The 22,999-nt window shown below is 39.0% G+C and overlaps 2 protein-coding genes across 3 annotated transcripts in view; one reads left to right on the top strand and one right to left on the bottom strand.

The window, feature by feature from the left end:
• Window positions 1–301: 301 nt before the first annotated feature.
• On the top strand, window positions 302–4,937 carry mmadhcb (metabolism of cobalamin associated Db). The gene is made up of 8 exons (XM_027152287.2): window positions 302–421; window positions 1,355–1,393; window positions 1,992–2,115; window positions 2,540–2,757; window positions 2,837–2,945; window positions 3,246–3,376; window positions 3,765–3,851; window positions 4,209–4,937. Exons 2-8 carry the CDS (start codon window positions 1,385–1,387, stop codon window positions 4,401–4,403), a joined length of 873 nt encoding a protein of 290 aa, XP_027008088.1. The 5' UTR covers window positions 302–421; window positions 1,355–1,384; the 3' UTR covers window positions 4,404–4,937.
• Window positions 4,938–12,895: 7,958 nt separating this feature from the next.
• Window positions 12,896–22,999, bottom strand: part of lypd6 (LY6/PLAUR domain containing 6) — a 29,347-nt gene continuing 19,243 nt past the window's right edge. For both annotated transcript variants that reach the window (XM_047814468.1, XM_027152375.2), the window contains 4 exons: window positions 22,027–22,200; window positions 17,206–17,304; window positions 16,605–16,735; window positions 12,896–14,523 (listed from right to left, as the gene is read on the bottom strand). In XM_047814468.1, the coding sequence (XP_047670424.1) occupies window positions 14,353–14,523; window positions 16,605–16,735; window positions 17,206–17,304; window positions 22,027–22,144 (519 nt within the window). In that variant the 5' untranslated portion in view covers window positions 22,145–22,200 and the 3' untranslated portion in view covers window positions 12,896–14,352. The remainder of the gene's footprint in view (window positions 14,524–16,604; window positions 16,736–17,205; window positions 17,305–22,026; window positions 22,201–22,999) is intronic.

The raw sequence follows: 22,999 nt of genomic DNA, 5'->3' as shown, positions 1-22,999 counted from the left end.
AGCTGTATGGTGGAAATAATAAATAGAATAATAAAAAATTATCTTCAAGATATGGGGAAATTGCCACACTGTTCATTTCCCCATATCTTGAAGATAATTTTTTATTATTCTATTTATTATTTCCACCATACAGCTAATGCCATTTTATTTTATTTTATTTACTACTAATATTTACTACATGCACAACCTATATTATCTGATTTATACTTATTTTGTTATATTTAATTTGGTCTTATTTTACCTTTTTAATTTTAATTATATATATTATTTACAATATTATTAATCGACCAATCAAATAGATCCTGATCTTTTATGTCGTCCCCTCGCAGATTGCCGTAGTGACATCATCAAAAGGTGACCCAAGAACCTTGAGGTGCTCCTACTCTTTATAAACTGTTTAAATTACGCAGGAGCGATACAGGTGAGAACCAAAATATTAATGACGTGTAAAGGACAGACATTGTGTTATATTATATCCGTTATTAATACTGTAATATTCATGTTATAACGGGTTATTCACGCGTGCTAGCTGTTTAGTTAGCCTCCTGTGCTAGCTGTTTTGTTAGCATTCTGTGCTAGCTGTTTAATTAGCGCCCTGTGCTAGCTGTTTAGTTAGCATCCTGTGCTAGCTGTTTAATTAGCGCCCTGTGCTAGCTGTTTAGTTAGCCTTCTGTGTTAGCTGTTTAATTAGCGCCCTGTGCTAGCTGTTTAATTAGCGCCCTGTGCTAGCTGTTTAGTTAGCATCCTGTGCTAGCTGTTTAGTTAGCCTTCTGTGTTAGCTGTTTAATTAGCGCCCTGTGCTAGCTGTTTAGTTAGCATCCTTTGCTAGCTGTTTAATTAGCGCCCTGTGCTAGCCGTTTAGTTAGTCTTCTGTGTTCTCTGTTCAGTTAGCATTCTGTGCTAGCTGTTTAATTAGCGCCCTGTGCTAGCTGTTTAATTAGCGCCCTGTGCTAGCTGTTTAATTAGCGCCCTGTGCTAGCTATTTAGTTAGCCTCCTGTGCTAGCTGTTTAGTTAGCATCCTTTGCTAGCTGTTTAGTTAGCCCCCTGTGCTAGCTGTTTGGTTAGCGTGCTGTGCTACCTGTTCAGTTAGCCTCCTGTGCTATTTGTTCAGTTAGCCCCCTGTGCTATTTGTTCAGTTAGCCCCCTGTGCTATCTGTTTAGTTAGCCTCCTGTGCTATCTGTTTAGTTAGCCTCCTGTGCTAGCCGTTCACTTAGCCTACTGTGCTAGCCGTTCACTTAGCCTACTGTGCTAGCTGTTTAGTCTCCTGTGCTATAATAATAATAATAATAATAATAATAATAATAATGTCCCTGTTCTAATCATTCTTGATAATGGGGTCTTTTCATCCACAGGTGTCAAATAAAAAAGAGAAGCCCAACAGGATGGCCAGTGTAAGTTCAGATATAATGAATAATTCTGCATAATGTCTAAATGTTTGGTTTTTACAGTACAGTACAATACAGTACAGTACAATACAGTACAGCAGTTATTCAGCTTCAGTAAGGGCAGTGAACACACACCTGGGGCAGTGACAGCCATTTATGCTGCGGCGCCCGGGGAGCAGTTGGGGGGGGGGGGGGGGGGGGGGGGTTCGGTGCCTTGCTCAAGGGCAGTCGTGGTATTGCCGGCCCGAGACTTGAACCCACAATCTTAGGGTTGGTAGTCAAACTCTATAAGCATTAGGCCACGACTTGCCCATAATGACTACATGCATGTTTTTGGGAGGAAACTGAAGAGCTTGAAGGACCCCTGAGGCACTGAGAGAACATGAAAAACTACACACACACACACAGTCAGTAACTGAGTTTTCGGGAGATATGTCACGGCATCCATACGTCACCTTGAATGCAGTACAATCAGAAGACTTATATGTTTGGTTGATGTTTGCTTATCCGACAGAGCAGCATAATACACATACAGGGTAACTGTTGCAATCTGTAGACTGTTTTGTTCTGTGAACATTCATTCGGTGCATTTTCTGCTCACCAGGTGCTCTGTAACAGAGCCCGGATGGTTACATACCTGCCAGGGCTTCACGTTCTCGTGCGGAACATAGTAGGAACTAGATGTTTTTCAGACGCACGTCACATTAATGTCACACCCCCGGATATGGGTAAGTGACCAGAACAGTCCTTCATTCTACATGTTGACTGGTTTTATGATCAGAAATGACATTTTTAGCAAGTAGATGTTCGAAGGTTGCGACGTTTCAGTACTTTTGTAAACAAGTCAATACAAGTCAAGATTAAGCTACAAGAGAGACATCCAACACCACTGTAACATAACGGCTCATTTCTCATTAGACTAATTTAAATCCACTCATTCCAGATACATCTATGATATATCTAGTACAAAAGGGGGAACAGTATTGCAGTGGGATTCTGAGGGGATACAAAATATTCCTGGAATTATTTACAACTTTCTCCAAATTCCTTTTGGTTTTTGAAGTAATTAATACTCAGGGCATAAAATAAGGGTAGTGAGAATGGCAGATTTTAGTTGAAATAAGTAAATTTTTTTACTGCTCTGTAATCCAGGACCGAGGACGGTGTGGCCCGATGAGACCATGGGTCCGTTTGGTCCTCAGGATAAACGCTTCCAGCTTCCCGGTAACGTAGGATTTGCCAGGGAGCTCGAAGACATGGCAGAGCAGAAGCCAGGCCTTGCGTGTACATCTCTACCGGACCTGCTGACAGTGCCGTCTAACACCGAGAGGCACGAGTTCATCATGGCACAGTTCATCACCGACTTCCACGTAAGGAACTTTATATTTATATAAAGCTGCATTAACAAGCAGTCAGTTAAACACTGCTCCTCTGTTTCCTTTTTCTTAGGAGAACGCAGAGGCTTCAGTGCTCGACAAGGTCGACAGTGCAGAGCAGTTTTTCAACCATTCCAGAGTTGAGTGTGCTGTTCAGTCCTGCCCAGAACTGCTGAAAAAAGGTTTGTTGTATGGCGCCAATTTTGATTTTGGCCACAAGATGGCAGCAAAACACGACTAATAAAAGTTTGTGCAGCTTTTGTATAATATACTAAATTTAAATGTGTTTGAATTTAGATTTTGGTTTTTTCTTTATTCTGAATCACAGTATAAAGAGCAGATGTTGGTCTGGGGTTATATTTTGGATTTTCTTTACTTTTTTTGACTCTATCGATTCAGGAGAAACACAGAAGCTGAAGTTTCTGCAGGTTACATATAATGTGTTACTCATCTTGATGTTTGAATCTTCCCAAAACACACAGATTTTGCGTCGATGTTTCCTGAAGCCCCGTCTAGCAGTATGATGGTGCTGACTGTAACACAGAGAACAGAGAATGACATGACTGCCTGGTCCGAGGAGGTGGACAAGGAGAGAGAGCAACTGCTGGCTAAAGTGAGTCTCACACACACACACACACACACACATGCAGTGTTTTAACTAACCTTTACATTTTGAATTCTTTTTTTTTTAAAGAAGTTAAATTGCTTTTTCAAGTCACACACACACACACACACACACACACACACACACACACACCTTGATTCTTGATCAATTTCAGCATCTTTGAGTTTTTGCCAGACACACTGTGAACAATGAACCAATAAGTTATCTATTCTGTCCAAAACACACACACACACACTTACTAAAAAGTGTAAAAGAAAACTTTTTTAAACTTTTGCTTTCTTTTCAAAGAAGCAAGTTTGCTTCTTAAAATCGAACAAACACACTTTTAAAAGAGGCTGTATCAGGACTTTGTTAATGCTTTGTGTGATGTGTACAGTTCATCGAAGGGGCAAAGGAGATCTGCTACGCTCTGCACTCAGAGGGCTTTTGGGCCGACTTTATCGACCCTTCGTCCGGACTTGCGGTAAGTCGACTCGCCCGATGGAATAAATGGTTGCTAAAAATAGCATTATGGTTCCTTTGCTCGGTATTGAAACTTATTTAGGTTTATAATCCATTATAATCTCCCTGAATCATTCACATTACACTAGAGTTAAAGTACTGATGCTCGTAATGCTATTCTGACTCGAACATTTATACATAAGACTGCGCTTCATCTTCTTATTACACACACGCACCACAGTGAGGGAATACAGTTAAATACACAGTATTTTTAAAGAATCATTCAATCAATATTCCTTATAGAAAGCATAAAAGTGCTGTACAGAAGCATCTCACATCTTATTAACCCTTCACTTTTTTTCACCATCTCTACGTGCAGTTTTTCGGCTCTTACACCAACAACACACTGTTCGAAACTGACGAGCGTTATCGCCACCTGGGTTTCCAGATCGAAGATCTTGGGTGCTGTAAAGTGATCCGTCACTCCCTGTGGGGCACTCACGCGTTCGTAGGAACCGTTTTCACCAACGCGCCGCCCGGCAGCAACGTCATGAAGAAGCTGCAAGGAAATTAACGCATCAAGCACTTGAATATCGCTCGTCTGCTCGGAGTTCATCTGTTGATCTATTTATTTTTGTAGAGGAATATAAAGTAAAAATCGTGTAGATCAGATCGATTTCATGCTGCTTGATTATTGAGAACTGTTACAAATCTACCCTTGTTCTGTCCTTAATGCCTTTTTATTTACCCTCACAAAAGATTTGGCTGGATTTTTTTGTAAAGTTTTGTTGTTGTAGTAATTAATTGACCAGCTTTGAGTTTATTATGAATTAAATGGAATCAGGATTCTGGCCAATATTTTATAGTAGACGTGTCATGTCTTTAAAATACGGTTCGTATGGCTGGAACAGTGTACACTCACAACAGGTCCAGAACATATTTTGGGGAACAAGGTATACATTTATCATTAGATGACTTTCTACTCACTATAGATCGTTTCTGTCAGACACAACACACACAACCAGAAATTATAGAATAAAATAATTTAAGTGCCGTGTAATATTACACTCGATTTAACCAAAATGGATAAATAAACAGGTGCTATTTACTTGTTTGGTTTGTTATTTAACATAAAAAATGTCATACTGATGTCTGTCTTGTGTTATGGACTAAATGTCCTCTGTGTGTGTGTGTGTGTGTGTCAAGTCCACACTACTCAGTGCATCGGTAAATCTTCCAAATGTTCTCACTTTTATCCAGAGGCTTGTTTTCTAAACCCCGACCCTTCCAACACACTCACTGTGCTTTATCCAATTAGCTGATTAACCCCAGGGCTGACCGAGGTCATCAGTGTTGGGCCTTTTGTCAGAGAGAAACAGATGCTTGTGCATTATTAGTATTCATTAAGCCCAAATGGCCTCGATCAGCAGATGGACTCCAATCAGTCTCCTCTGAATGCGCAGCACGGTTACTTAGCTGCTAAAATGAAATTTCTTACTAAGTCAACAAGAAGAAAAAATAATTCATTCAACTGGATGTCTCGAGTTTTGTCCTGACGACTCGGTCAGCTTTAAATTATTCGCTTCACTGTTAAGTGGTTCAACTTTAAATATATCTCTTTACTTCTAAATGATTCAAATTTAAATGATTCGTTTTACGTTTAAGTGAACCAAATTGAAATGATTCACTTCGCTTTTATGTGATTCACCTTTTAACGGTTCACTGTAAAAAAACAGTTCCAAACAGATTCCGAAGGGAAAAAAACACTGCAATCAGATGCAGTTTTGCCTAAATATCACATTTTTAAAATATGAAAATAATGTAAACAAATATTTATGCGATTTTTTCTACTTGAATCCAAAAAGGATTCAATCCGATGATTCTGCTTTGACAGAATCATCGGATAGAATCCGAATTAGGAATCGTTTAATTATTTGTTTTTATATATGTAAATAAATAAATAAATATTATATATATATATATATATATATATATATATATATATATATATATATATATATATATATATATATATAATTTTATTTTTAATGGACATAATCTTGGTGCAATTAATTTAACCACTGAAAAAAAAAACATCTCATATAAAACTATATGATTCCCCTATTGAGAATCCAATGTGTTTGTGTTTGCTTAAAAAAATGAGCTAACAGTAGCTCACAAATATTGACTAGTGTATTACATGGAAAACTGTGAGCTCTTCGTTTAATACCGAGTGCCTGGGTTTCAGCTTTTAACACACCTGAAGCTACTCTCAGGTCTTTATTTAAAAAAACCCCTCTGTTTAACATGGATCAGGTGTGTTACTGTAAATAAGTGCTGGAGAGGAAAAGCCCCAGGATCACATGATCGCCTAATGCATTCACACATGCGCCTGAATAATTTAGCACACATAAGAAACTGGAGTCATTTATTTTTAATCGAGGTTAGAGATCTGGGTCAGGCTCACCCTGCATGAGATCTGAATAATTCACAAGTTCAACTTCTCAAGAGCTTTTCTACTGGGAATGCCTAGAAAGGAAAATAAATAAATAAATAAATAAATAATGCAACAGTGGCATGGTTTAAAAAAAATATGGTTCAAAACACAAAGTATTAAATCCTGCATTATGGTTTTGTCTGTAATGAACCACAGGATTAGATTAAAGTGTATGTTTTTAATCTGCAATGGTTTCTAAGATAATTCCAGGAACCAAGTTGTATAGCAGACACTACACGTAATCTCACCTTAACACTAACACCGGATACACACCGATATTTGTAATATAATTTTAATCAAAGAAATATTTCACCCAGTATTATTCTGTTAGATGTATCTACACTGGGTTAAGGTTGTACATGAGGATAATACAGTGTGGCGGTCACGAAACTAATGGCACCGAGAGAACACAATTCCAGACCAAACGCAAGGGTAGCATAAACAGGGGAATGACTACAATACAGAATTACACACAAACATGAAAACATGAACCTGGGAGACCCAGGAGATAAAGAAAAGAAATAAAAAGAAAGACAGACACAGAGAGAAAGCAGAAAGACACACACGTGAACACAAAACAAACAAATACACGTGGCATACAATAGATGTCACGTTTCTGTCCTATATCAGTGTCAGATACCTGGATACTTCAGGTTGGTGGACTGGATCTCAATTCAGCAGGGATTAATTTAATCAAGTGTTCTGTTTAAAATCCACATCACCTTTCCACATGACACACACACAAACACACACACACACCAATTTCAGTCACACTGCTACATAGCTGCCCTGAGAATGATCCACTAATTATCTGAATATTGTCAGCTGTATATAAACACATCATTCGCAGCAATAATAACGGTCGGTGTATCATATATATCATTTGTCCAAATTTGCATAAATTTAAATCTAAACCCATCACATATTATTCTTATGGGTTTAAACATACTGTACAAAAGATTAGTCTTGGTGTACTGGTGCATAGTAATATAGAAAAAAAAATACATATATATATATATATATATATATATATATATATATATATATATATATATATATATATATATATATATATATATATATGTAATTATGGGCTTGTGAGTTTTTTAGTGGGTTTATTAGTTTATATCCGGGAAGGCGGACAATGGTGGGTCCTGGAAATTGTTGATGAACGCATGCAACAATCGATCTTACGACTAAGTAAATTTTTTTTATTGTTGTTATTTCATTAACAAATCCTTTTTTTCTGCATAATATCTGTCTATAGTTTAAATACTACAGTAAATGACACGTTTGATCTGCTTGTTGCTGTTACTCAGTAAATTCGGCGTCAGGATGTGCCGGCATGAAGAGGAGAGCCTGGTGTCGCACGTCTGCTCCCAACAATGGAACATACGCATAACTCAACTCTGAGTGCCTTCCTGTTTTCAGAAATCAGCTCCAATTGATTGGCACGCTCTGACTCCGGAGTGCCAGCCCCTGTTTTTCTTGGATGGTGGTGGAGTTTTGTTTCTGCCTTTTATCATAGTTTAACCAGTGATTTAAAAAAAAAAAAAAATGCACCAAAGCCTATGAAGGAGAAATATTTTCCATATTCACTGTTCCTGAATTCGATTTAGGATTAAGTTTAGGATCAGAATATTGTTACACAGAGATTTGGTTAGTATACACATGTTTATTCAACTTTACCTGTAAATTCCTGAGTCCTGTTCTTGGGAACCAACAGATAATAATTTGGGACAGAATTAGGGTTAAGGTTTTTAATCTCTACAACCTTTACGTGCCTGATGTAGTCGTTAGCATCGAGCCGTCGTCTCAAACGGTCGTGCGGTGCGGTACAGCAGGGGTCTGTGCAGAACAGCTTGGTATTTTCTTCTTGAGTATAATCCAGTCCTTTACCATGACCTGTACACTCTTTCCATTCAGCTCTGGATGATCTCCTTGGTAATCCTGTTAGCACGCTCATTCACTTGCAAGAATCTTGCTCAATTAAAGAGTGGATTAGAGCTCGCGAACGACAAAAAGGCCGGAACTGCTTACAGATGCTAAAGAGAAGAGTGTGATGTTTATAGAAGGCAACAGACGAAAAGAAAACACTGTGGCAAATGAGCTGTACTGGCAATTACAGCTTTAAGTCTCCTCAGGTAAGCTATTCCTGTGCCTGGCAGATTACATTCGAGGAAGCATTAATGCATAGGAACAGAATAAAAATTGTAAAGATTAAAATTAAGTTAATATTTATCTCTATAATTCTGAGCTGGTTGTCCTTTCAACAACAACAACAACAATAATAATAATAATAATAATAATAACTGGAATGTACATTTCCTGAAGAAAATGTGAATGGTGCTTGCTCGTGGCAAGTTGCCCTCATCGTGCTGAGTGTTTTGATATATGACATGTCCATGTTGTGCTAACTTCTTGATTTCGTTTATTTTGGGGGCGGGGCTACACGTGAATACCCGGTGGGGTGCCAATACTTTTGGACAAACGTTGCTACTGAAATAAAACTTTGTCCGGAGTAAGGTCCTAAAGGAGCTGGTCGAGTTTGGTGTAAATCGCTCGAAAATTATAGTTAAATTATATTAATTAATATAATTAATTAATACTATTATTAATTATATAAATTAATTAATTATAGAAAATTATAGCCTAGTTATAAACCTCCAAAATTTATAATGGAAGTCTATGGGGGAAAAAAGCCATTTTGAGCTTCCGTACCGGGAATTCCGGAATTCCGTTCGCTTATAAAAGTCATTGCACCCCTCACCTCAATGAGCCGGTCGATTTGACACCTCATTCATGGGTCTAGGACAAAAGCTGCGGTACAAGCTACACGCCGAAGTTTTGTCCGGCACAATAACAAGAATGTTGCTTTGCAAGAACCATTAATAATAATAATAATAATAATAATAATAATAATAATAATAATAATAATAATAATAACCTTTATTTTCTATAGCACCTTTAAAAGTACATCTCAAAGCATTTTTACAAAAGCAAATAAATCAACAAAAATACTCACATAATACAAAGATTAAAATTAAAGCAACAAAAATAGACTATAAAATAAGCACAATGTAAAATCACAATTAGTCAATTAAAAGCTACCCTAAAAAAATGAGTTTTAAACTGAGATTTAAAAACGCCAAGAGATTTTGCTTGCTTTATCTCAGTTGGTAAGGTAGGTTCTCCTGGAGCCTCACTACAGTCCCTCTTGAAGATATTAAAAGCAGGATGACAAATAATTTCCGAGATGATTTATTCCGGATCCTTTTAAGAATAGAAGCCGCTAGATCAGTAATTTAGGTTGTTATCTCGCTCCATACGTCAAACCGTACGTAAAAACGTTGGCCGTTCTTTTTGATTCTGAACTCAAATTCGCTCTGTTGTCAAGAACAGTTATTACCAGTTAAAAACTAACTATAATTCCTTATATATCCATCTTCCCCAATCCTCAATAGCTCATCTGCAGACGGTCCAGAACGCAGCCGGCGAGGCTGTTGACCGGTACAAAAAAACTCACAATCATATCATCCCAATTTTAGCCTTTCTTCACTGACTCCCAGTTTATTTTGGAATTCAGTTCAAGATTCTTTTAACATTACGGACCTTATTTATTTCTCTTCAGCATCTAGGTCCCTTAGGTCTACTAAATTTAAATGTGCTCTGTAAATAAACTTACTTACTCCTATCTCTACAGAGGACTGCTAAAGCCACTGGGTTCTTTGCTATCTCTATGACCAAGGCCCTTGTAGTCACGATACCGAGTTTGACCAGATGCCCAGTTCAAGCTCTTCACGGTGCTTCCAATCTTCAGCTATTTTATGGTATAGAAATAATTTGATACTCTTACCCAGCTCTTTGTTTCAACCCAGTAAATGTGGTAGCCTAGTAGTTAAGGTGTCGGGCGACCAATCGGAAGGATGTCAGTTCAATCCCAGGTCCACCAAGCTGCCCCTGTTGTGCCCCTGAGCAAGGCGCTTAACCCTTATTTGCTCAGTTATATAGAAATGAGAATGTAAGTCACTCTGATTAAGGGTGTCTGCCAAATGCTGGAAATGTAAAGTCAATCATGGAGGTCTACAGAAAGTGCCTTAGACTTTTACTTTTGGTCTGTAACGCACTAGGGGACATTTCCCACTTCTGACCAGACTCTCCCTTTAATGCCTGGGAACACTAGAGATCACTTTCTGGTCTTGTGATGGAAATCCTTGCATCACTTTCACACTTACATCACGCTCCGTCCGCACTCTATACAGTAAATGACACCGTCTGAGTCTCCTCCACCCTTCGACTTCTCACACTGATAACGGTCACGCGATGTCTGTACTGTATGTCTATACGATAGAAGATGGTTAGAGTGGGTTTAGAACCATTTAGCAGTTTAGAGCATGCAACAGCATGACCACATACTGACTGCTGATTTTCAGATTGTCCTTGAGGTTCAACCCTTTATTTATAGAATAGCAGGTTGAGTAGACACACACACACACACGCACACACACACACGCACACACACACACACACACACGTGTAATAACAATCCTCCAGATAAACTGAATACATAAAAAAAAATCAATGGAGAAAAACACTAGACAATACCTGACTAATATCTCTACTCATTTAATATACAAATTACGCTCACATTTGCCCCAAAGGCAGTCACAGTTTGCCCAGGTTCCCCAGGTTTTTAGCAAAAAAAAAAAAAAAGCTTGTTATTGTTTCCATCTCTGTTCAATCTTTTCTCAAGCTGTGCAGCACCAATACTCTCAGCATGGCAATAATACACAGGATATCCAGCCAAAGGGCCAAACAATAAGGGTCATTCTTTGGACTCCAGATGAGGTACCTGAAGTTCAGCAACGCAGCAGTTCAAGATCATTAAAATCATGTTACTGCTCATCTGGAAAGCGAGAAAATTTGACCCCGACTAGCAGGAAACGGTGACTTAAGAAACAGGATTAGTAGATAAAGATCCTACACCGTTGAGGTAAAAAAGCTGCAGGGCTGTATTTTATTGCAAATACTTCATAATTTATACATCCATCCATCCTCAACGTAACATCCAGGACCCGACGATAACAGAACACCACACGGCCGAACAAAGTACACTTCATTTTCAACTCAAAGTCCACCTGTAGCACAAGCGGAGTCAGGTTTTCACCTTTGACCCTGTACCTTAAGCACAACTGGAGTCATGTTCCTCCTTTTATATCCGGTTGTCCACTTCTGAGCGATTAATAAATTATAAATCTTTCAGGCTATGAAACTCAGACTTATCCCCTGAAAGAGGGACGTAAACATAGTACGATAGATTAGTAAAAGATGATGAAATGAACCAGCAATTTAAACCTTCTGACCAATCAGATTAGAGCATTCAAGTGTACAATGCTATCATTAACATTTCAGCTTAACCTGAGAACCTTAGCTTTCATTGCATTGGTCAGAGGGAGGGAAGGAGAGAGAGAGAGAGAGAGAGAGAGAGAGAGAGAGAGAGAGAGAGAGAGAGAGAGAGAGAGAGAGAGAGAGAGAGAGAGAGGGAGGTGGGGTAACTTTGTTTTCTTTCTCGCCAAGAGGACTAAGAGATAACGTAGATGCAGACTGCTAAACTAACACATTGTGGGTTTTTCCTTTATCTCAGCGTAGGTTAAAATAGCAGATGGAATCTGAGCACCAGGAACTGACGAATCGTTGGTTGAGGTTATATGTACGTTCTCAGAGTGGTGAGCCTGGAGACAAGAAAATGACAAATTTATATATATATATATACATATATATATATACGTATATATATATATATATATATATACGTATATATATATATATATATATATATATATATATATATATATATATATATATATATATATATATATATATATATATATATATATATATATACACACACACACACACACACACACACACATATATACATACTGTACAGACCAAAAGTTTGGACACACCTTCTCATTCAAAGGGTTTTCTTTATTTTCATATAAAAAAAATATTCTAGGTTCTTCAAAGTCGCCACCTTTTGCTTTGATTACTGCTTTGCACACTCTTGGCATTCTCTTGATGAGCTTCAAGAGGTCGTCACCTGAAATGGTCTTCCAACAGTCTTGAAGGAGTTCCCAGAGATGCTTAGCACTTGTTGGCCCTTTTTGCCTTCACTCTGAGGTCCAGCTCACCCCAAACCGTCTCGATCGGGTTCAGGTCCGGTGACTGTGGAGGCCAGGTCATCTGGCGCAGCACCCCATCACTCTCCTTCATGTGTTTGGGGTCATTGTCCTGTTGAAAAGGTGGTGTGTCCAAACTTTTGGAAGGGGTGTCCAAACTTTTGGTCTGTACTGTGTAATATATATATATATATATATATATATATATATATATATATATATATATATATATATATATATATATATATATTCATTCTGTAATGTTTGTATGTGGAAAGGACATTGAGAACTCGTTTGATTCTGTACAGAGATAACAGTTATTTTTAGATCATCAAGGATGAAGTTAGGATTAATTAAGAATTCAACAGAATAGTAAATTTTTACTGTGTTCTTTAATATACTCAAATTTTTTGTACACTCATTTACAAAAAATAAAAACTTAAAAAAATACAAACTTCCTTAAAAAAAAAAACTTATATCAAACTTGGCAGCCTACTTAGCACATCGAACATGATTCATGTCTAATATTTTGGCCCTGCAGGGTTTTTCCTCTTATGCACACTACTCAGGTTTACGCACAACGTGTAACCGGTAAGGTTTTTTTTTTTTCTATAGTAAGTGATTATGTGAACCTCACTAAAAGAGTGAGTGTGTTAGCCCTTAGGATACCGATGGGTAACCAGCATGCCCTTTGTTTTAGAGAAAGAAAAAAAATATATTTCAGTTTAAAGAACTGAACATACGACAACGTTTATATTCCCGAAAGTTATTTCAAGTCCTGGGCAGTTTGTGAAAAACATAAAAAAAAATAAAAAAAATCCAAAATCAACCAGAGCAATAACACTGTAGTTGCAAACACTGCATGTTGGGGTTTTTTTTTTTCCTTTTTTTTTCGAGACCACATCACCATCAAGGTGATGAACAGGTAACACATCACAGTAACATTAATAGCCTTCAGCAGGATGTCTAACATCTAACAGACAAAATAACCTACACAAAGGGTTAAGGGCCACATACACCGTACAGTATACACCACACGAGCCACCAGTGGCTTAAAAATAGATTTAAAATGCAACACAAACACTACAGAACGCAGCGTGTATAACTTACGCATACATGTGTACACAAGTGCTTTAGGACAGATGATGGGGAATGATCATAAAACATCATGGGTGAAAAAAACTAAAAAAACAAAAAAAAAATAATTGGGTGAAAAATTCTTTTTTTTTTCTTTCCCAGCATTCATTCTGAATTAAAATGTATGGTACAAGAAAATAAATACACACCGAAATTGTTATTCATGGCACAAAAGGTACAGTTTTGCTTGCGTCTAACAGATAATATGGTCCCGGATTCCTCCGACGGTTCTTCCGTGTCCTTAAAAACAGATGCCTCCGTTTTGACAGTTTAATACGATCTGCTCATGAAGCCTGGCTTCATCTGTAAGTGATGCACTTTCAAGAAGTCTAACTTAAATGATTCCTCGTAGATAGGATGCTTTCACAGCAAAAGGTAGCAAAGAAAGAAAAAAAACTTCATTCACAGGAGGTCGATCTACATGGATCCGGCTACAGACTTTTTTTTCGGTTATCGCTTTTGTTAATGTATAAAAACACTGTTTCTTAACGATCACGTTCTTCCCGGCTCGAAAGGATGCGCTGCAACGTGTTACTAGAGCTGGAAGACTAAAATAATGATGTACATTTTAAGGTGACTAGTGTTTGTAATTAAAGTGTAACTTTAAAAGGACTTTCATTCTCACAATCGTATTATTGTAATATGTGAAGGAAAGAATCAGATGAGGTGACGTCATCCGTTAACAAGCAGTTCACAGTTATTAAGGATCAGTCGTGGCTGAGGAGAACGAAGAGGAGGATGAAGGGGAGGAGAAGTGTGTGATCCAGGGCAGCGAGATTGCTGCCATTCAGAGGTGAAGTGGTGGCGAAAATGGCATCGGTCTCGTTCCAAGGGAGAGGCATGTTACAGATGTTTCCCTCACAACAGGAAACACACACCTGTATATGATTAAAAAATAATAATAATAAAGCAGGTTTGAGATGCTAAACAAACTTAAAGTTCTACAAAACCTTTTTTTTTTATAAGATAATTTAAAGCTTTACAAAACAAACAAAATTCCCATAAATTCTATATTAGCATATAAAGAGCTAAGGTTTGAGTTTCCTCACGTCCAATAAGATCTGTCCATTGTGTATTTGGGTGGTGGTGGTGGTTGGGGGGGGGTGGGGGGGGGGGGTGAGAATCGTCAAGTAAGCAACCCGGACAACTTTAAATAAAATCGCTTTACTTATCACTGATTCAAGTATAAATGATTCACTCCAGTTAAAGGTGCGGTCTCTGTTGTTTGAGAAACGCTTCAGAAAACCGAGTCGGGACGACAAACAAAACAAATACGAAACTAACATGTAGCCAATGAGCAGAAAGGGGTGTGTCTTGTCAATATGCGGCGGAGAGAGTGTTCAGTGCGCATGTGTGACATTAGCAGAAAGCGGTTTTTACATTGACATGGAGGATAAAAACAAAGAAAGAAAGAGAAGAAAGACTTACGATAAGGACAAGAAGTAGGACGTGTTAATATAGGATCAGCTTTCCAGCGCTGGAGAGAACTGAAGGAGCAGGAAGTTGGCCACATATTCACAGGTTGGAGTTTCCCGAGTCAATAACTCCTGAGCTAAACGCTGTTACTACACAAATAACACCTCTTTTCTATCGTAGTAATGTAGAGAGGCAGCTACAACCGCGTTTTGTGTAGTAACAGCGTTTAGCTCAGGAGTTATTGACTCGGGAAACTCCTACCTGTGAATATGTGGCCGACTTTACTTAAGACGCCGAGGCGCTTTTTTCCTTCTCGATAGGTGAGTAACGTTGGTTTTGCTTTGTTACACAGAACTAATATATGCCTTTGTCCTTTACATCATTATGCTTGTGTGTCATTTTTGCTTGTTTGTTTATCTACAATCGTATTGTTCTTCCCTTCAGCTGTGATAAAGACACGTTTCTTTCCGTTAGTCGCCCAGGTTACGTATGTATGTGTGGGCGGAGCTATCGATACAGGGGTGGGACCTGTTTGAGTTAGGGGTGTGTTTGTATTGGTGATTTCAAATGTCAACATTGGCTTTCAAACATCGGAGACCCTGCCTTAAAGCGATTAAATGATTCGTTAGACGTTTGAGTGATTCCGCTTTTAATAAGTCACTGTAAATGTATTTATAATAAAAATAGTACAGAAGCGAACGAAACGTACGACAGCATCTGATGCGTAATGCGCTCTTAGGTTTAGATCGCCATGTGCAAAGTCTTTTTGGGAAGATGGAATAAATTATTATCGCCTTAATCTTAATTCAGTCGACTTGTCTTTGATTTTTGACTTTCTCAAGTCTGACTTCGCTTTGTCCGAGAACAAGGGCGAAAAAGAGAGTCGCCAGCTATAACTATACAGCATAGACCTACCTAAAGATTTCTTATTCATCTTATTACTGTGTCGATCCAATGGTTAAACGATTCTTTTAACAAATGCAACTCGCTCTTTGACAGAATTACTTATGAAGCATTTGTAAGAAACATAATATAATCTGTTGCAGGCGTGTATCTGTTTAATTGTATGTAGCCTCGGTCAGTGAGAATTTTCTTTGTGATGTCGTATCCGTGGTCGATCTATAACGACGGATATGAATTTTTTTTTTATCTACACAATCCTGGTACTACTGAGGAAAAAAAAAACTCCAACGAGAAGCAAAGCCGACCGCCGACTGGCTACTTTACCGTCTTAGCGGACATCTCTGAAATTTGGGGAACTCCCTGGTCTGTCTCATTGTCTTCTGTCTTGTTCGAACCTCCTGTGGTGCGCTAAGAGACATGAGATAAGCTACACAATGAGCAGCGGTGACGGAGAGAAGCGAAGCTTTCAGCAGAGATTAAGCAGGCTGTGGGCGAGAAGGTCGAACTGGCGTCTCGCTCTTTCGGAGTGAAATCACTCAGCGAGCAGTTGGTGTAAAGTGGTTGCGCATGTCCTCCAGGCTATGAAGGTGGCCAGGACGTCAATTTTAAGATGTTTACTAGTTATACGCATGAGACATACCCTGATTCCATCATGGTCCGTGTCAGTGCATCCGGTAGATAGACAGTCGTCCAGTGAGACACAACGCTTCGTTACGGACACCGTGTTTCCAACCCAGTCCAGCTTGTGATGTGTATAACAATATTTAGCCTCTACGAATAGAAGAAAAGAACGATTGTTCTGTATGTTTTTTTACTAAAAGTGCTAATACAATTTAAACAAATTTGCAGAGACATTTTCGAAAACTGTGAGCTGAAAATACATTTCATTTTGTTTCTACATTTATGACACCGGGGTCTTTATTATAGGCAATTTATGAAAACGTCAACACTTTTTAATCGTTAAAAGTGCAAACGTTAATCCCAAGTGTTACTTATATTGCTTGGGATTGAGATAAGCAAGGACAATATTGTAAAGAAATTATATGGGTTTTTATTTGAATTTATTTTTTTGCTTTTAAAGCGCAATAATTACCCAATAATTTTGCACATTTTAGATATCCTAGTTATAAGGAAAAGATTCGACAGGCCACACAAATCAGACATCATCCCTCAAGAATGCACAGGAAAAAAAAGATATAAAAATCCTGGTTTATGGAGCAGCTGGAGTTGGAAGGTCTTACCTTGTGGGCAGTAAACATCTGGTGCCCAGCGATTACACTCGTAATTGTCAGCTGCTTCCTCGCACGTGAAACACTTGAATCCTCCTGGATACGGAGTAGCTACGGACAGAGCGAGAGTTCGTTTTTTTTGTTGTTTTCTTTTCAGCTTTTCCAGAGAATAATCTTTTAAAACCAAGCTGTGACTTTATACACAGCCGATTAACATCCGTAAGAATTTATTTGATCTGAAAATGCAAATCCGCAGTATTTACTTCCTTAGAAATACAAAAAAAATAAAAATAAAAAATACAAGCTTCAGTTCGACAATAAAACCTAGAGACGTAAAATAGACTTCTTTTTTTTTTTTTTTACACTCTCATTGTTTAGCTACACACAACTGGCATGTTTATTTCTTTTGAGCTTGATTTGTTTTTTATGAATCAGTTTTCATTTAAACCTCAAGTAATTTCAGGTGCTTAATCTGTCAAACAAGAAGAAATTGTTCATTCATTCATTCATTCATTCTCTACCGCTTATCCGAACTTCTCGGGTCACGGGGAGCCTGTGCCTATCCCAGGTGTCATCGGGCATCGAGGCAGGATACACCCTGGACGGAGTGCCAACCCATCACAGGGCACACACACACACTCTCATTCACTCACACACTCACACACTACGAACAATTTTCCAGAGATGCCAATCAACCTACCATGCATGTCTTTGGACCGGGGGAGGAAACCGGAGTACCCGGAGGAAACCCCCGAGGCACGGGGAGAAAATGCAAACTCTACACACACAAGACGGAGGTGGGAATCGAACCCCCAACCCTGGAGGTGTGAGGCGAACGTGCTAAGCCACCGTGTCCCCGATTCTGTTTTTTACTTTATTAAATAAAAGCCACTTAAGACAATATAAACAGTGGATCGGTTGTCATCGGTTAACAGTTTGGGTGAAACTGAAAGCTAAAAAAGGAAGTGATCCTATTTCCTAAATGGTCTCAATGGAGGAAAAAAAGTAAATTGGAGAAAAAGAGTCAGAAATTTTCCTGTCTGTTGGGTGTTGAAATGTAGAAGGTCTGGAGTCGCACCATTTATCAGCACGTTCATGTATATAATACACAACATTTTCCTCCAGATCGAAGGTAGATGCAAACATTGTAAAAAAAACCTGAGCTATTATACTGAACTATGCGCCTTTAGGCTCCTTCACGTTGCCCTTACTGTAATCCACTGAGGTCTCACATCTTAATGAAGACATGCACACCTGAGCAGACCTGGACATCTTCAGCTGTACCCTGAAAATTCATAACTCATCTTGGACAAAGTGGTTTTAATGTTAGACATTCATTCATTCATTCATTCATTCATTCATCTTCTACCGCTTATTCGAACTTCTCGGGTCCCGGGGAGCCTGTGCGTATCTCACCCTGGACGGAGCGCCGACCCATCACAGGGCACACACACACTCTCATTCACACACACACACACACACACACACACACACACTACGAACAATTTTCCAGAGATGCCAATCAACCTACCATGCATGTCTTTGGACTGGGGGAGGAAACCGGAGTACCCGGAGGAAACCCCCGAGGCACGGGGAGAACATGCAAACTCCACACACACAAGGTGGAGGTGGGAATCGAACCCCCAACCCTGGAGGTGTGAGGCGAACGTGCTAACCACTAAGCCACAGTGCGCCCCTAATATTAGACATATTGATTATAAAAAAAAAAAACCTAAAAGAAAACCTAATGTCTCATGTCTCTGGTTATGATTCACTTGGAATTATCACTGTGATCTAATGAATATTGGTGTCCATGTATCAACAAAGAACCCTGAATCATCACTGGAACTGGAGTTTTCAAGCCAAAGGTTTGAGTGTTGGGCAGCAAGCATGCATTCAGATCATCCTCCTGATCATGGCTTTGAACTTCAGCCCAAATAACTAAAACATCATGCTCTACTAGAATGATGAACCATCAGATCCCTACAGGAACGAACAGCCTACAGGGCGAACCCCACAACGGCCCAACGCTGACTGGTCACCACCAATTCAATGCAGATGGACAATATGAAGAAGAAACCTGGAGAGGAACCAGACTCAAAAGGGAACCTCATCCTCACCTGGGTGACACCAGAGTGTGTGATTATTAATAATGCCCTTTCTACCAATGTACACTATATATTTAAGCTGAATTGTCTAATCAAGAGCTTTTAAGCAACTTATTTGAGCATCAGCATCATTTCGGATTTTTTCTCGTTTTAACCTACGCCGAAGCCATCAAACGTTCGATGACGGAGATCAAAGCTGCCGCTGTAATCTCCAAGTGGTAACATCCACAGCAATCGCATTTAAGTGTTGTTGAATGTAGTTATGATAGAAATCACAGGATTACATGCTTCAACATTCTGGTCTCATTGGTTCACATCGAAGAGGACGCAATTGTAAGACAAAAAAACAAAAAAAAACGGTAACCAGTCCAAAATGTGCCTGAATCAGACTCGCCCATGAGATCAAGACAACAAAAAAAGAAAGAGCAAATACTTCACTGAAAATACTCACTCATTCATTTTCTACCGCTTATCAGAACTTCTCGGGTCTCGGGGAGCCTGTGCCTATCTCAGGCGTCATCGGGCATCAAGGCAGGATACACCCTGGACGGAGTGCCAACCCATCACAGGGCACACACACACACACTCTCATTCACTCACACACTACGAACAATTTCCCAGAGATGCCAGTCAACCTACCATGCATGTCTTTGGACTGGGGGAGGAAACCGGAGGAAACCCCCGAGGCACGGGGAGAACATGCAAACTCCACACACACAAGGCGGAGGCGGGAATCGAACCCCGACCCTGGAGGTGTGAGGCAAACGTGCTAACCACTAAGCCACCGTTGCCCCCCCTTCACTGAAATTAGTGAATGAAATTTCTTTTATTCTTATTATTTTGAAGTTCATAAAAAACTGCAGAACTAAGTGCACGACACCGAACTACATCAAGCATATAAAGTGTGTTGTGTGTGAGTTGCTGATAAAACACAGGTGTGGGATGTGTAGTCCACGGCGGCCATGTTTAAAGCTCACGCGTGGTGTTTGCTGGGAATATCTGCGACCTCATTCGTGGTCTGTGTGGTCAATCAGCACATGCATCCAAATTATTTGATAGAGACAGCGACAGTTTGTGGAAAAACATGCATCTCCAAATTAAACTACCGACGTGAAACAAAACTTTCCGAACTCTAAAGCTAAATAAATCACTTAATCAAACATTGACATGAGGCAGGCTGAAGTGGTCGAGCTTCCAGGATCTGGCAGAAAGAGTCTCCTTTCATTACCAGCCAAACGAGATTAATGACCATGACTACCAGCTGAGATGTGACAAACTCATTTGTCATGTCCGGTACAGAAATAGCTCTGTTCAAATCCACAGTCTGAGCTCAAAAGCGACTGGGACGAGAATTTCATGCTCATCTGAGGCGGCTTTTATGTATAAACAGTTACTTCAAAAAACACCACATTCTTACTTTCATGGGAATCAACTTTTGTTCCAGTGATACAATGAGGAATAGAAAACAATCGGAAAAATGTTTTCCCAGCCCAGACATTTCATGTACATCTTTTTTTTAAACTTGCTTTTATACTTTCTTTATGTTCATGAAATCTTTCAGGGTATTTTTGCAGGAAATTCTCAAAATAAATAAATAAATAATTAATTAATTAAATTAAAACACAACTTAAATATGTGACTTTTTTTTCATTAATTCTCTTTTCACTCGATTTCTTCTTTGTTAAAACTGATATTCACACCACTTAACTCTCGCTAAAGATATTTTTATTGTTTCTTTAAATAATTCTCCCTTTTACATTTATAGAAAAATATATATATTTATTTTATTTATTTTTCATTTTTATTTTTTTGTGGCCCAGAAACTCGGACTTCTGTACAAACCTTTCCGTAATGGTTTCTTGGCCAAGCGCCAGCCGTAAAGCTTTCTGCCACCTTTCTGCTCTAAGCTATGATCGGGAACATGCGAGTCTGATCACAATTAACGAAGCTAACCACACCCACTCCTTGGCGGTGACTCCGCCCACAACTTTGACAACAGAAACCAGCTGTGCACCATTTATCTCGAATGCACTGATCCTTGTGTTAAAATGACAACAGGAATAAACAACGACCGCATTGCAATAAAACAGAATGAAACAAAGTGTGGTTTCGATTTAAGATGGTTGTGCTGGAAAAGAGGAAAATAACACAGAATGACATCTGGAACATTTCCCGTACATTGTCCAGCACGGACCTGATCGAGTAACATGAGCAAAAGCAAGCAACATGCTGACTGACATGCTAGGACAATGAGGAAAGCGCTCGTTTTCCAGGATTTAATACCGAAACCCTTCACCTCAGTCGATCAGCTCGGTGCTTAGCTGCAATCTTATCTTCCTTGTCACACATGCAGCATGTGGTGGGTTCAAATTGAACGCTGGTGTCTTTACTCCATCGGTGCACTCTAGCAAGGTTTGAATGCATTGAGAAACAAATTCATTCTTGAATCTGTGATAGTTTTTCCTTGTGAGCTTTTATACAATGCACAAGCAATTTGTCACATATACATTACAGCACCGTGCAATTCTTTCTTTACAAATCCCAACTTTAGAGGGTCCATAGTGTGTGTGTGTGTGTGTGTGTGTGAGAAACTGTACATCCATCATTCTTCTTTTTAGTTTATTGTGCACTGAAACCAATTTGACGATGGTTCTCTGCCACTAAATGTTAACTTAAGTTATCCGGAGGTGTACAGTTATAGAAATGCTGAGTGTTAGATACCTACTCGAGGGATGGAGGAAAATAATGTCCTTTTTTGTAAAGTCTCGTGACTGCACAGTCTTTATCCAGTCAGTGATGAACGGCAGCATTAAGAACCAGGCCACTACAGGCCAGGGTTCCATTGCTGGGTGTCGACTCACACATGCAGATCTGCGATGCGTCAAATCCTAAACTGTACCTGTGAAAAAGAACAGGAACAAAATTTAAAAAAATAGAAGGAGCACACATTTAATATAGAGATATTTTGCTTTTTCTGCCTAATTCCAGATTTGTGGTACACACGAATATCCAACATCCGTCCCTTATTTCCAAACAGTGAGCGATACTTTGTCCGACGTATTAAGAGAACAGAAGCAAACACGTTCTCGCTGCAGGCTCTCACACAAACTGAGCCGTGCTCGTTATTACAGCCATTACGTCTCATTATATCAATGTCACTGTCAGCAGTGTGACTGTGTCCTGATCCTCACGCATCACCGGGCTCTTTATTGTTCCTATTGTATTCGGAGTTCAGGTTAATTCAGAGTGTTTTGTTTACGTGAACCTCATAAACACTACTTGGAAAAATCGCACGTTATTCACAGTACACGGACTGTGCGTTAAAAAGTGTGTCTTAACAAAAATCAACTATGATAGAGCTAGATTATTGTGCAGGTCAAAATTCTTACACTTAACCCTTCCGGACCCTTCACAAACACTACCCTTACGTGTACCTCCGTGGCTTAGATTAATATTTGTACATTTTTTGCATAAATCTTTTAATCAAAACTATTTAAAATTTTTTTTTTAAAAAGTACTTTTTAATGACTAAATTTCTATTAGTCACAATAGTCAATAATTCACATAAAAAGACACATTATACTATAGTTTGTGTGTGCGTGTGGTTGTGCGTGTGTGTGCAAGCATGTGTTCAGGCTTTCCAGCTATCTGGTTTGAAAGCCTGAATACACACACAAGCACGCACACACACGCAAAAA

The sequence above is a fragment of the Tachysurus fulvidraco genome, chromosome 6 (assembly GCF_022655615.1).
Source record: "Tachysurus fulvidraco isolate hzauxx_2018 chromosome 6, HZAU_PFXX_2.0, whole genome shotgun sequence".
NCBI classification, from domain to species: domain Eukaryota; kingdom Metazoa; phylum Chordata; class Actinopteri; order Siluriformes; family Bagridae; genus Tachysurus; species Tachysurus fulvidraco.
This window is presented reverse-complemented; position numbering and strand designations above follow the sequence as displayed.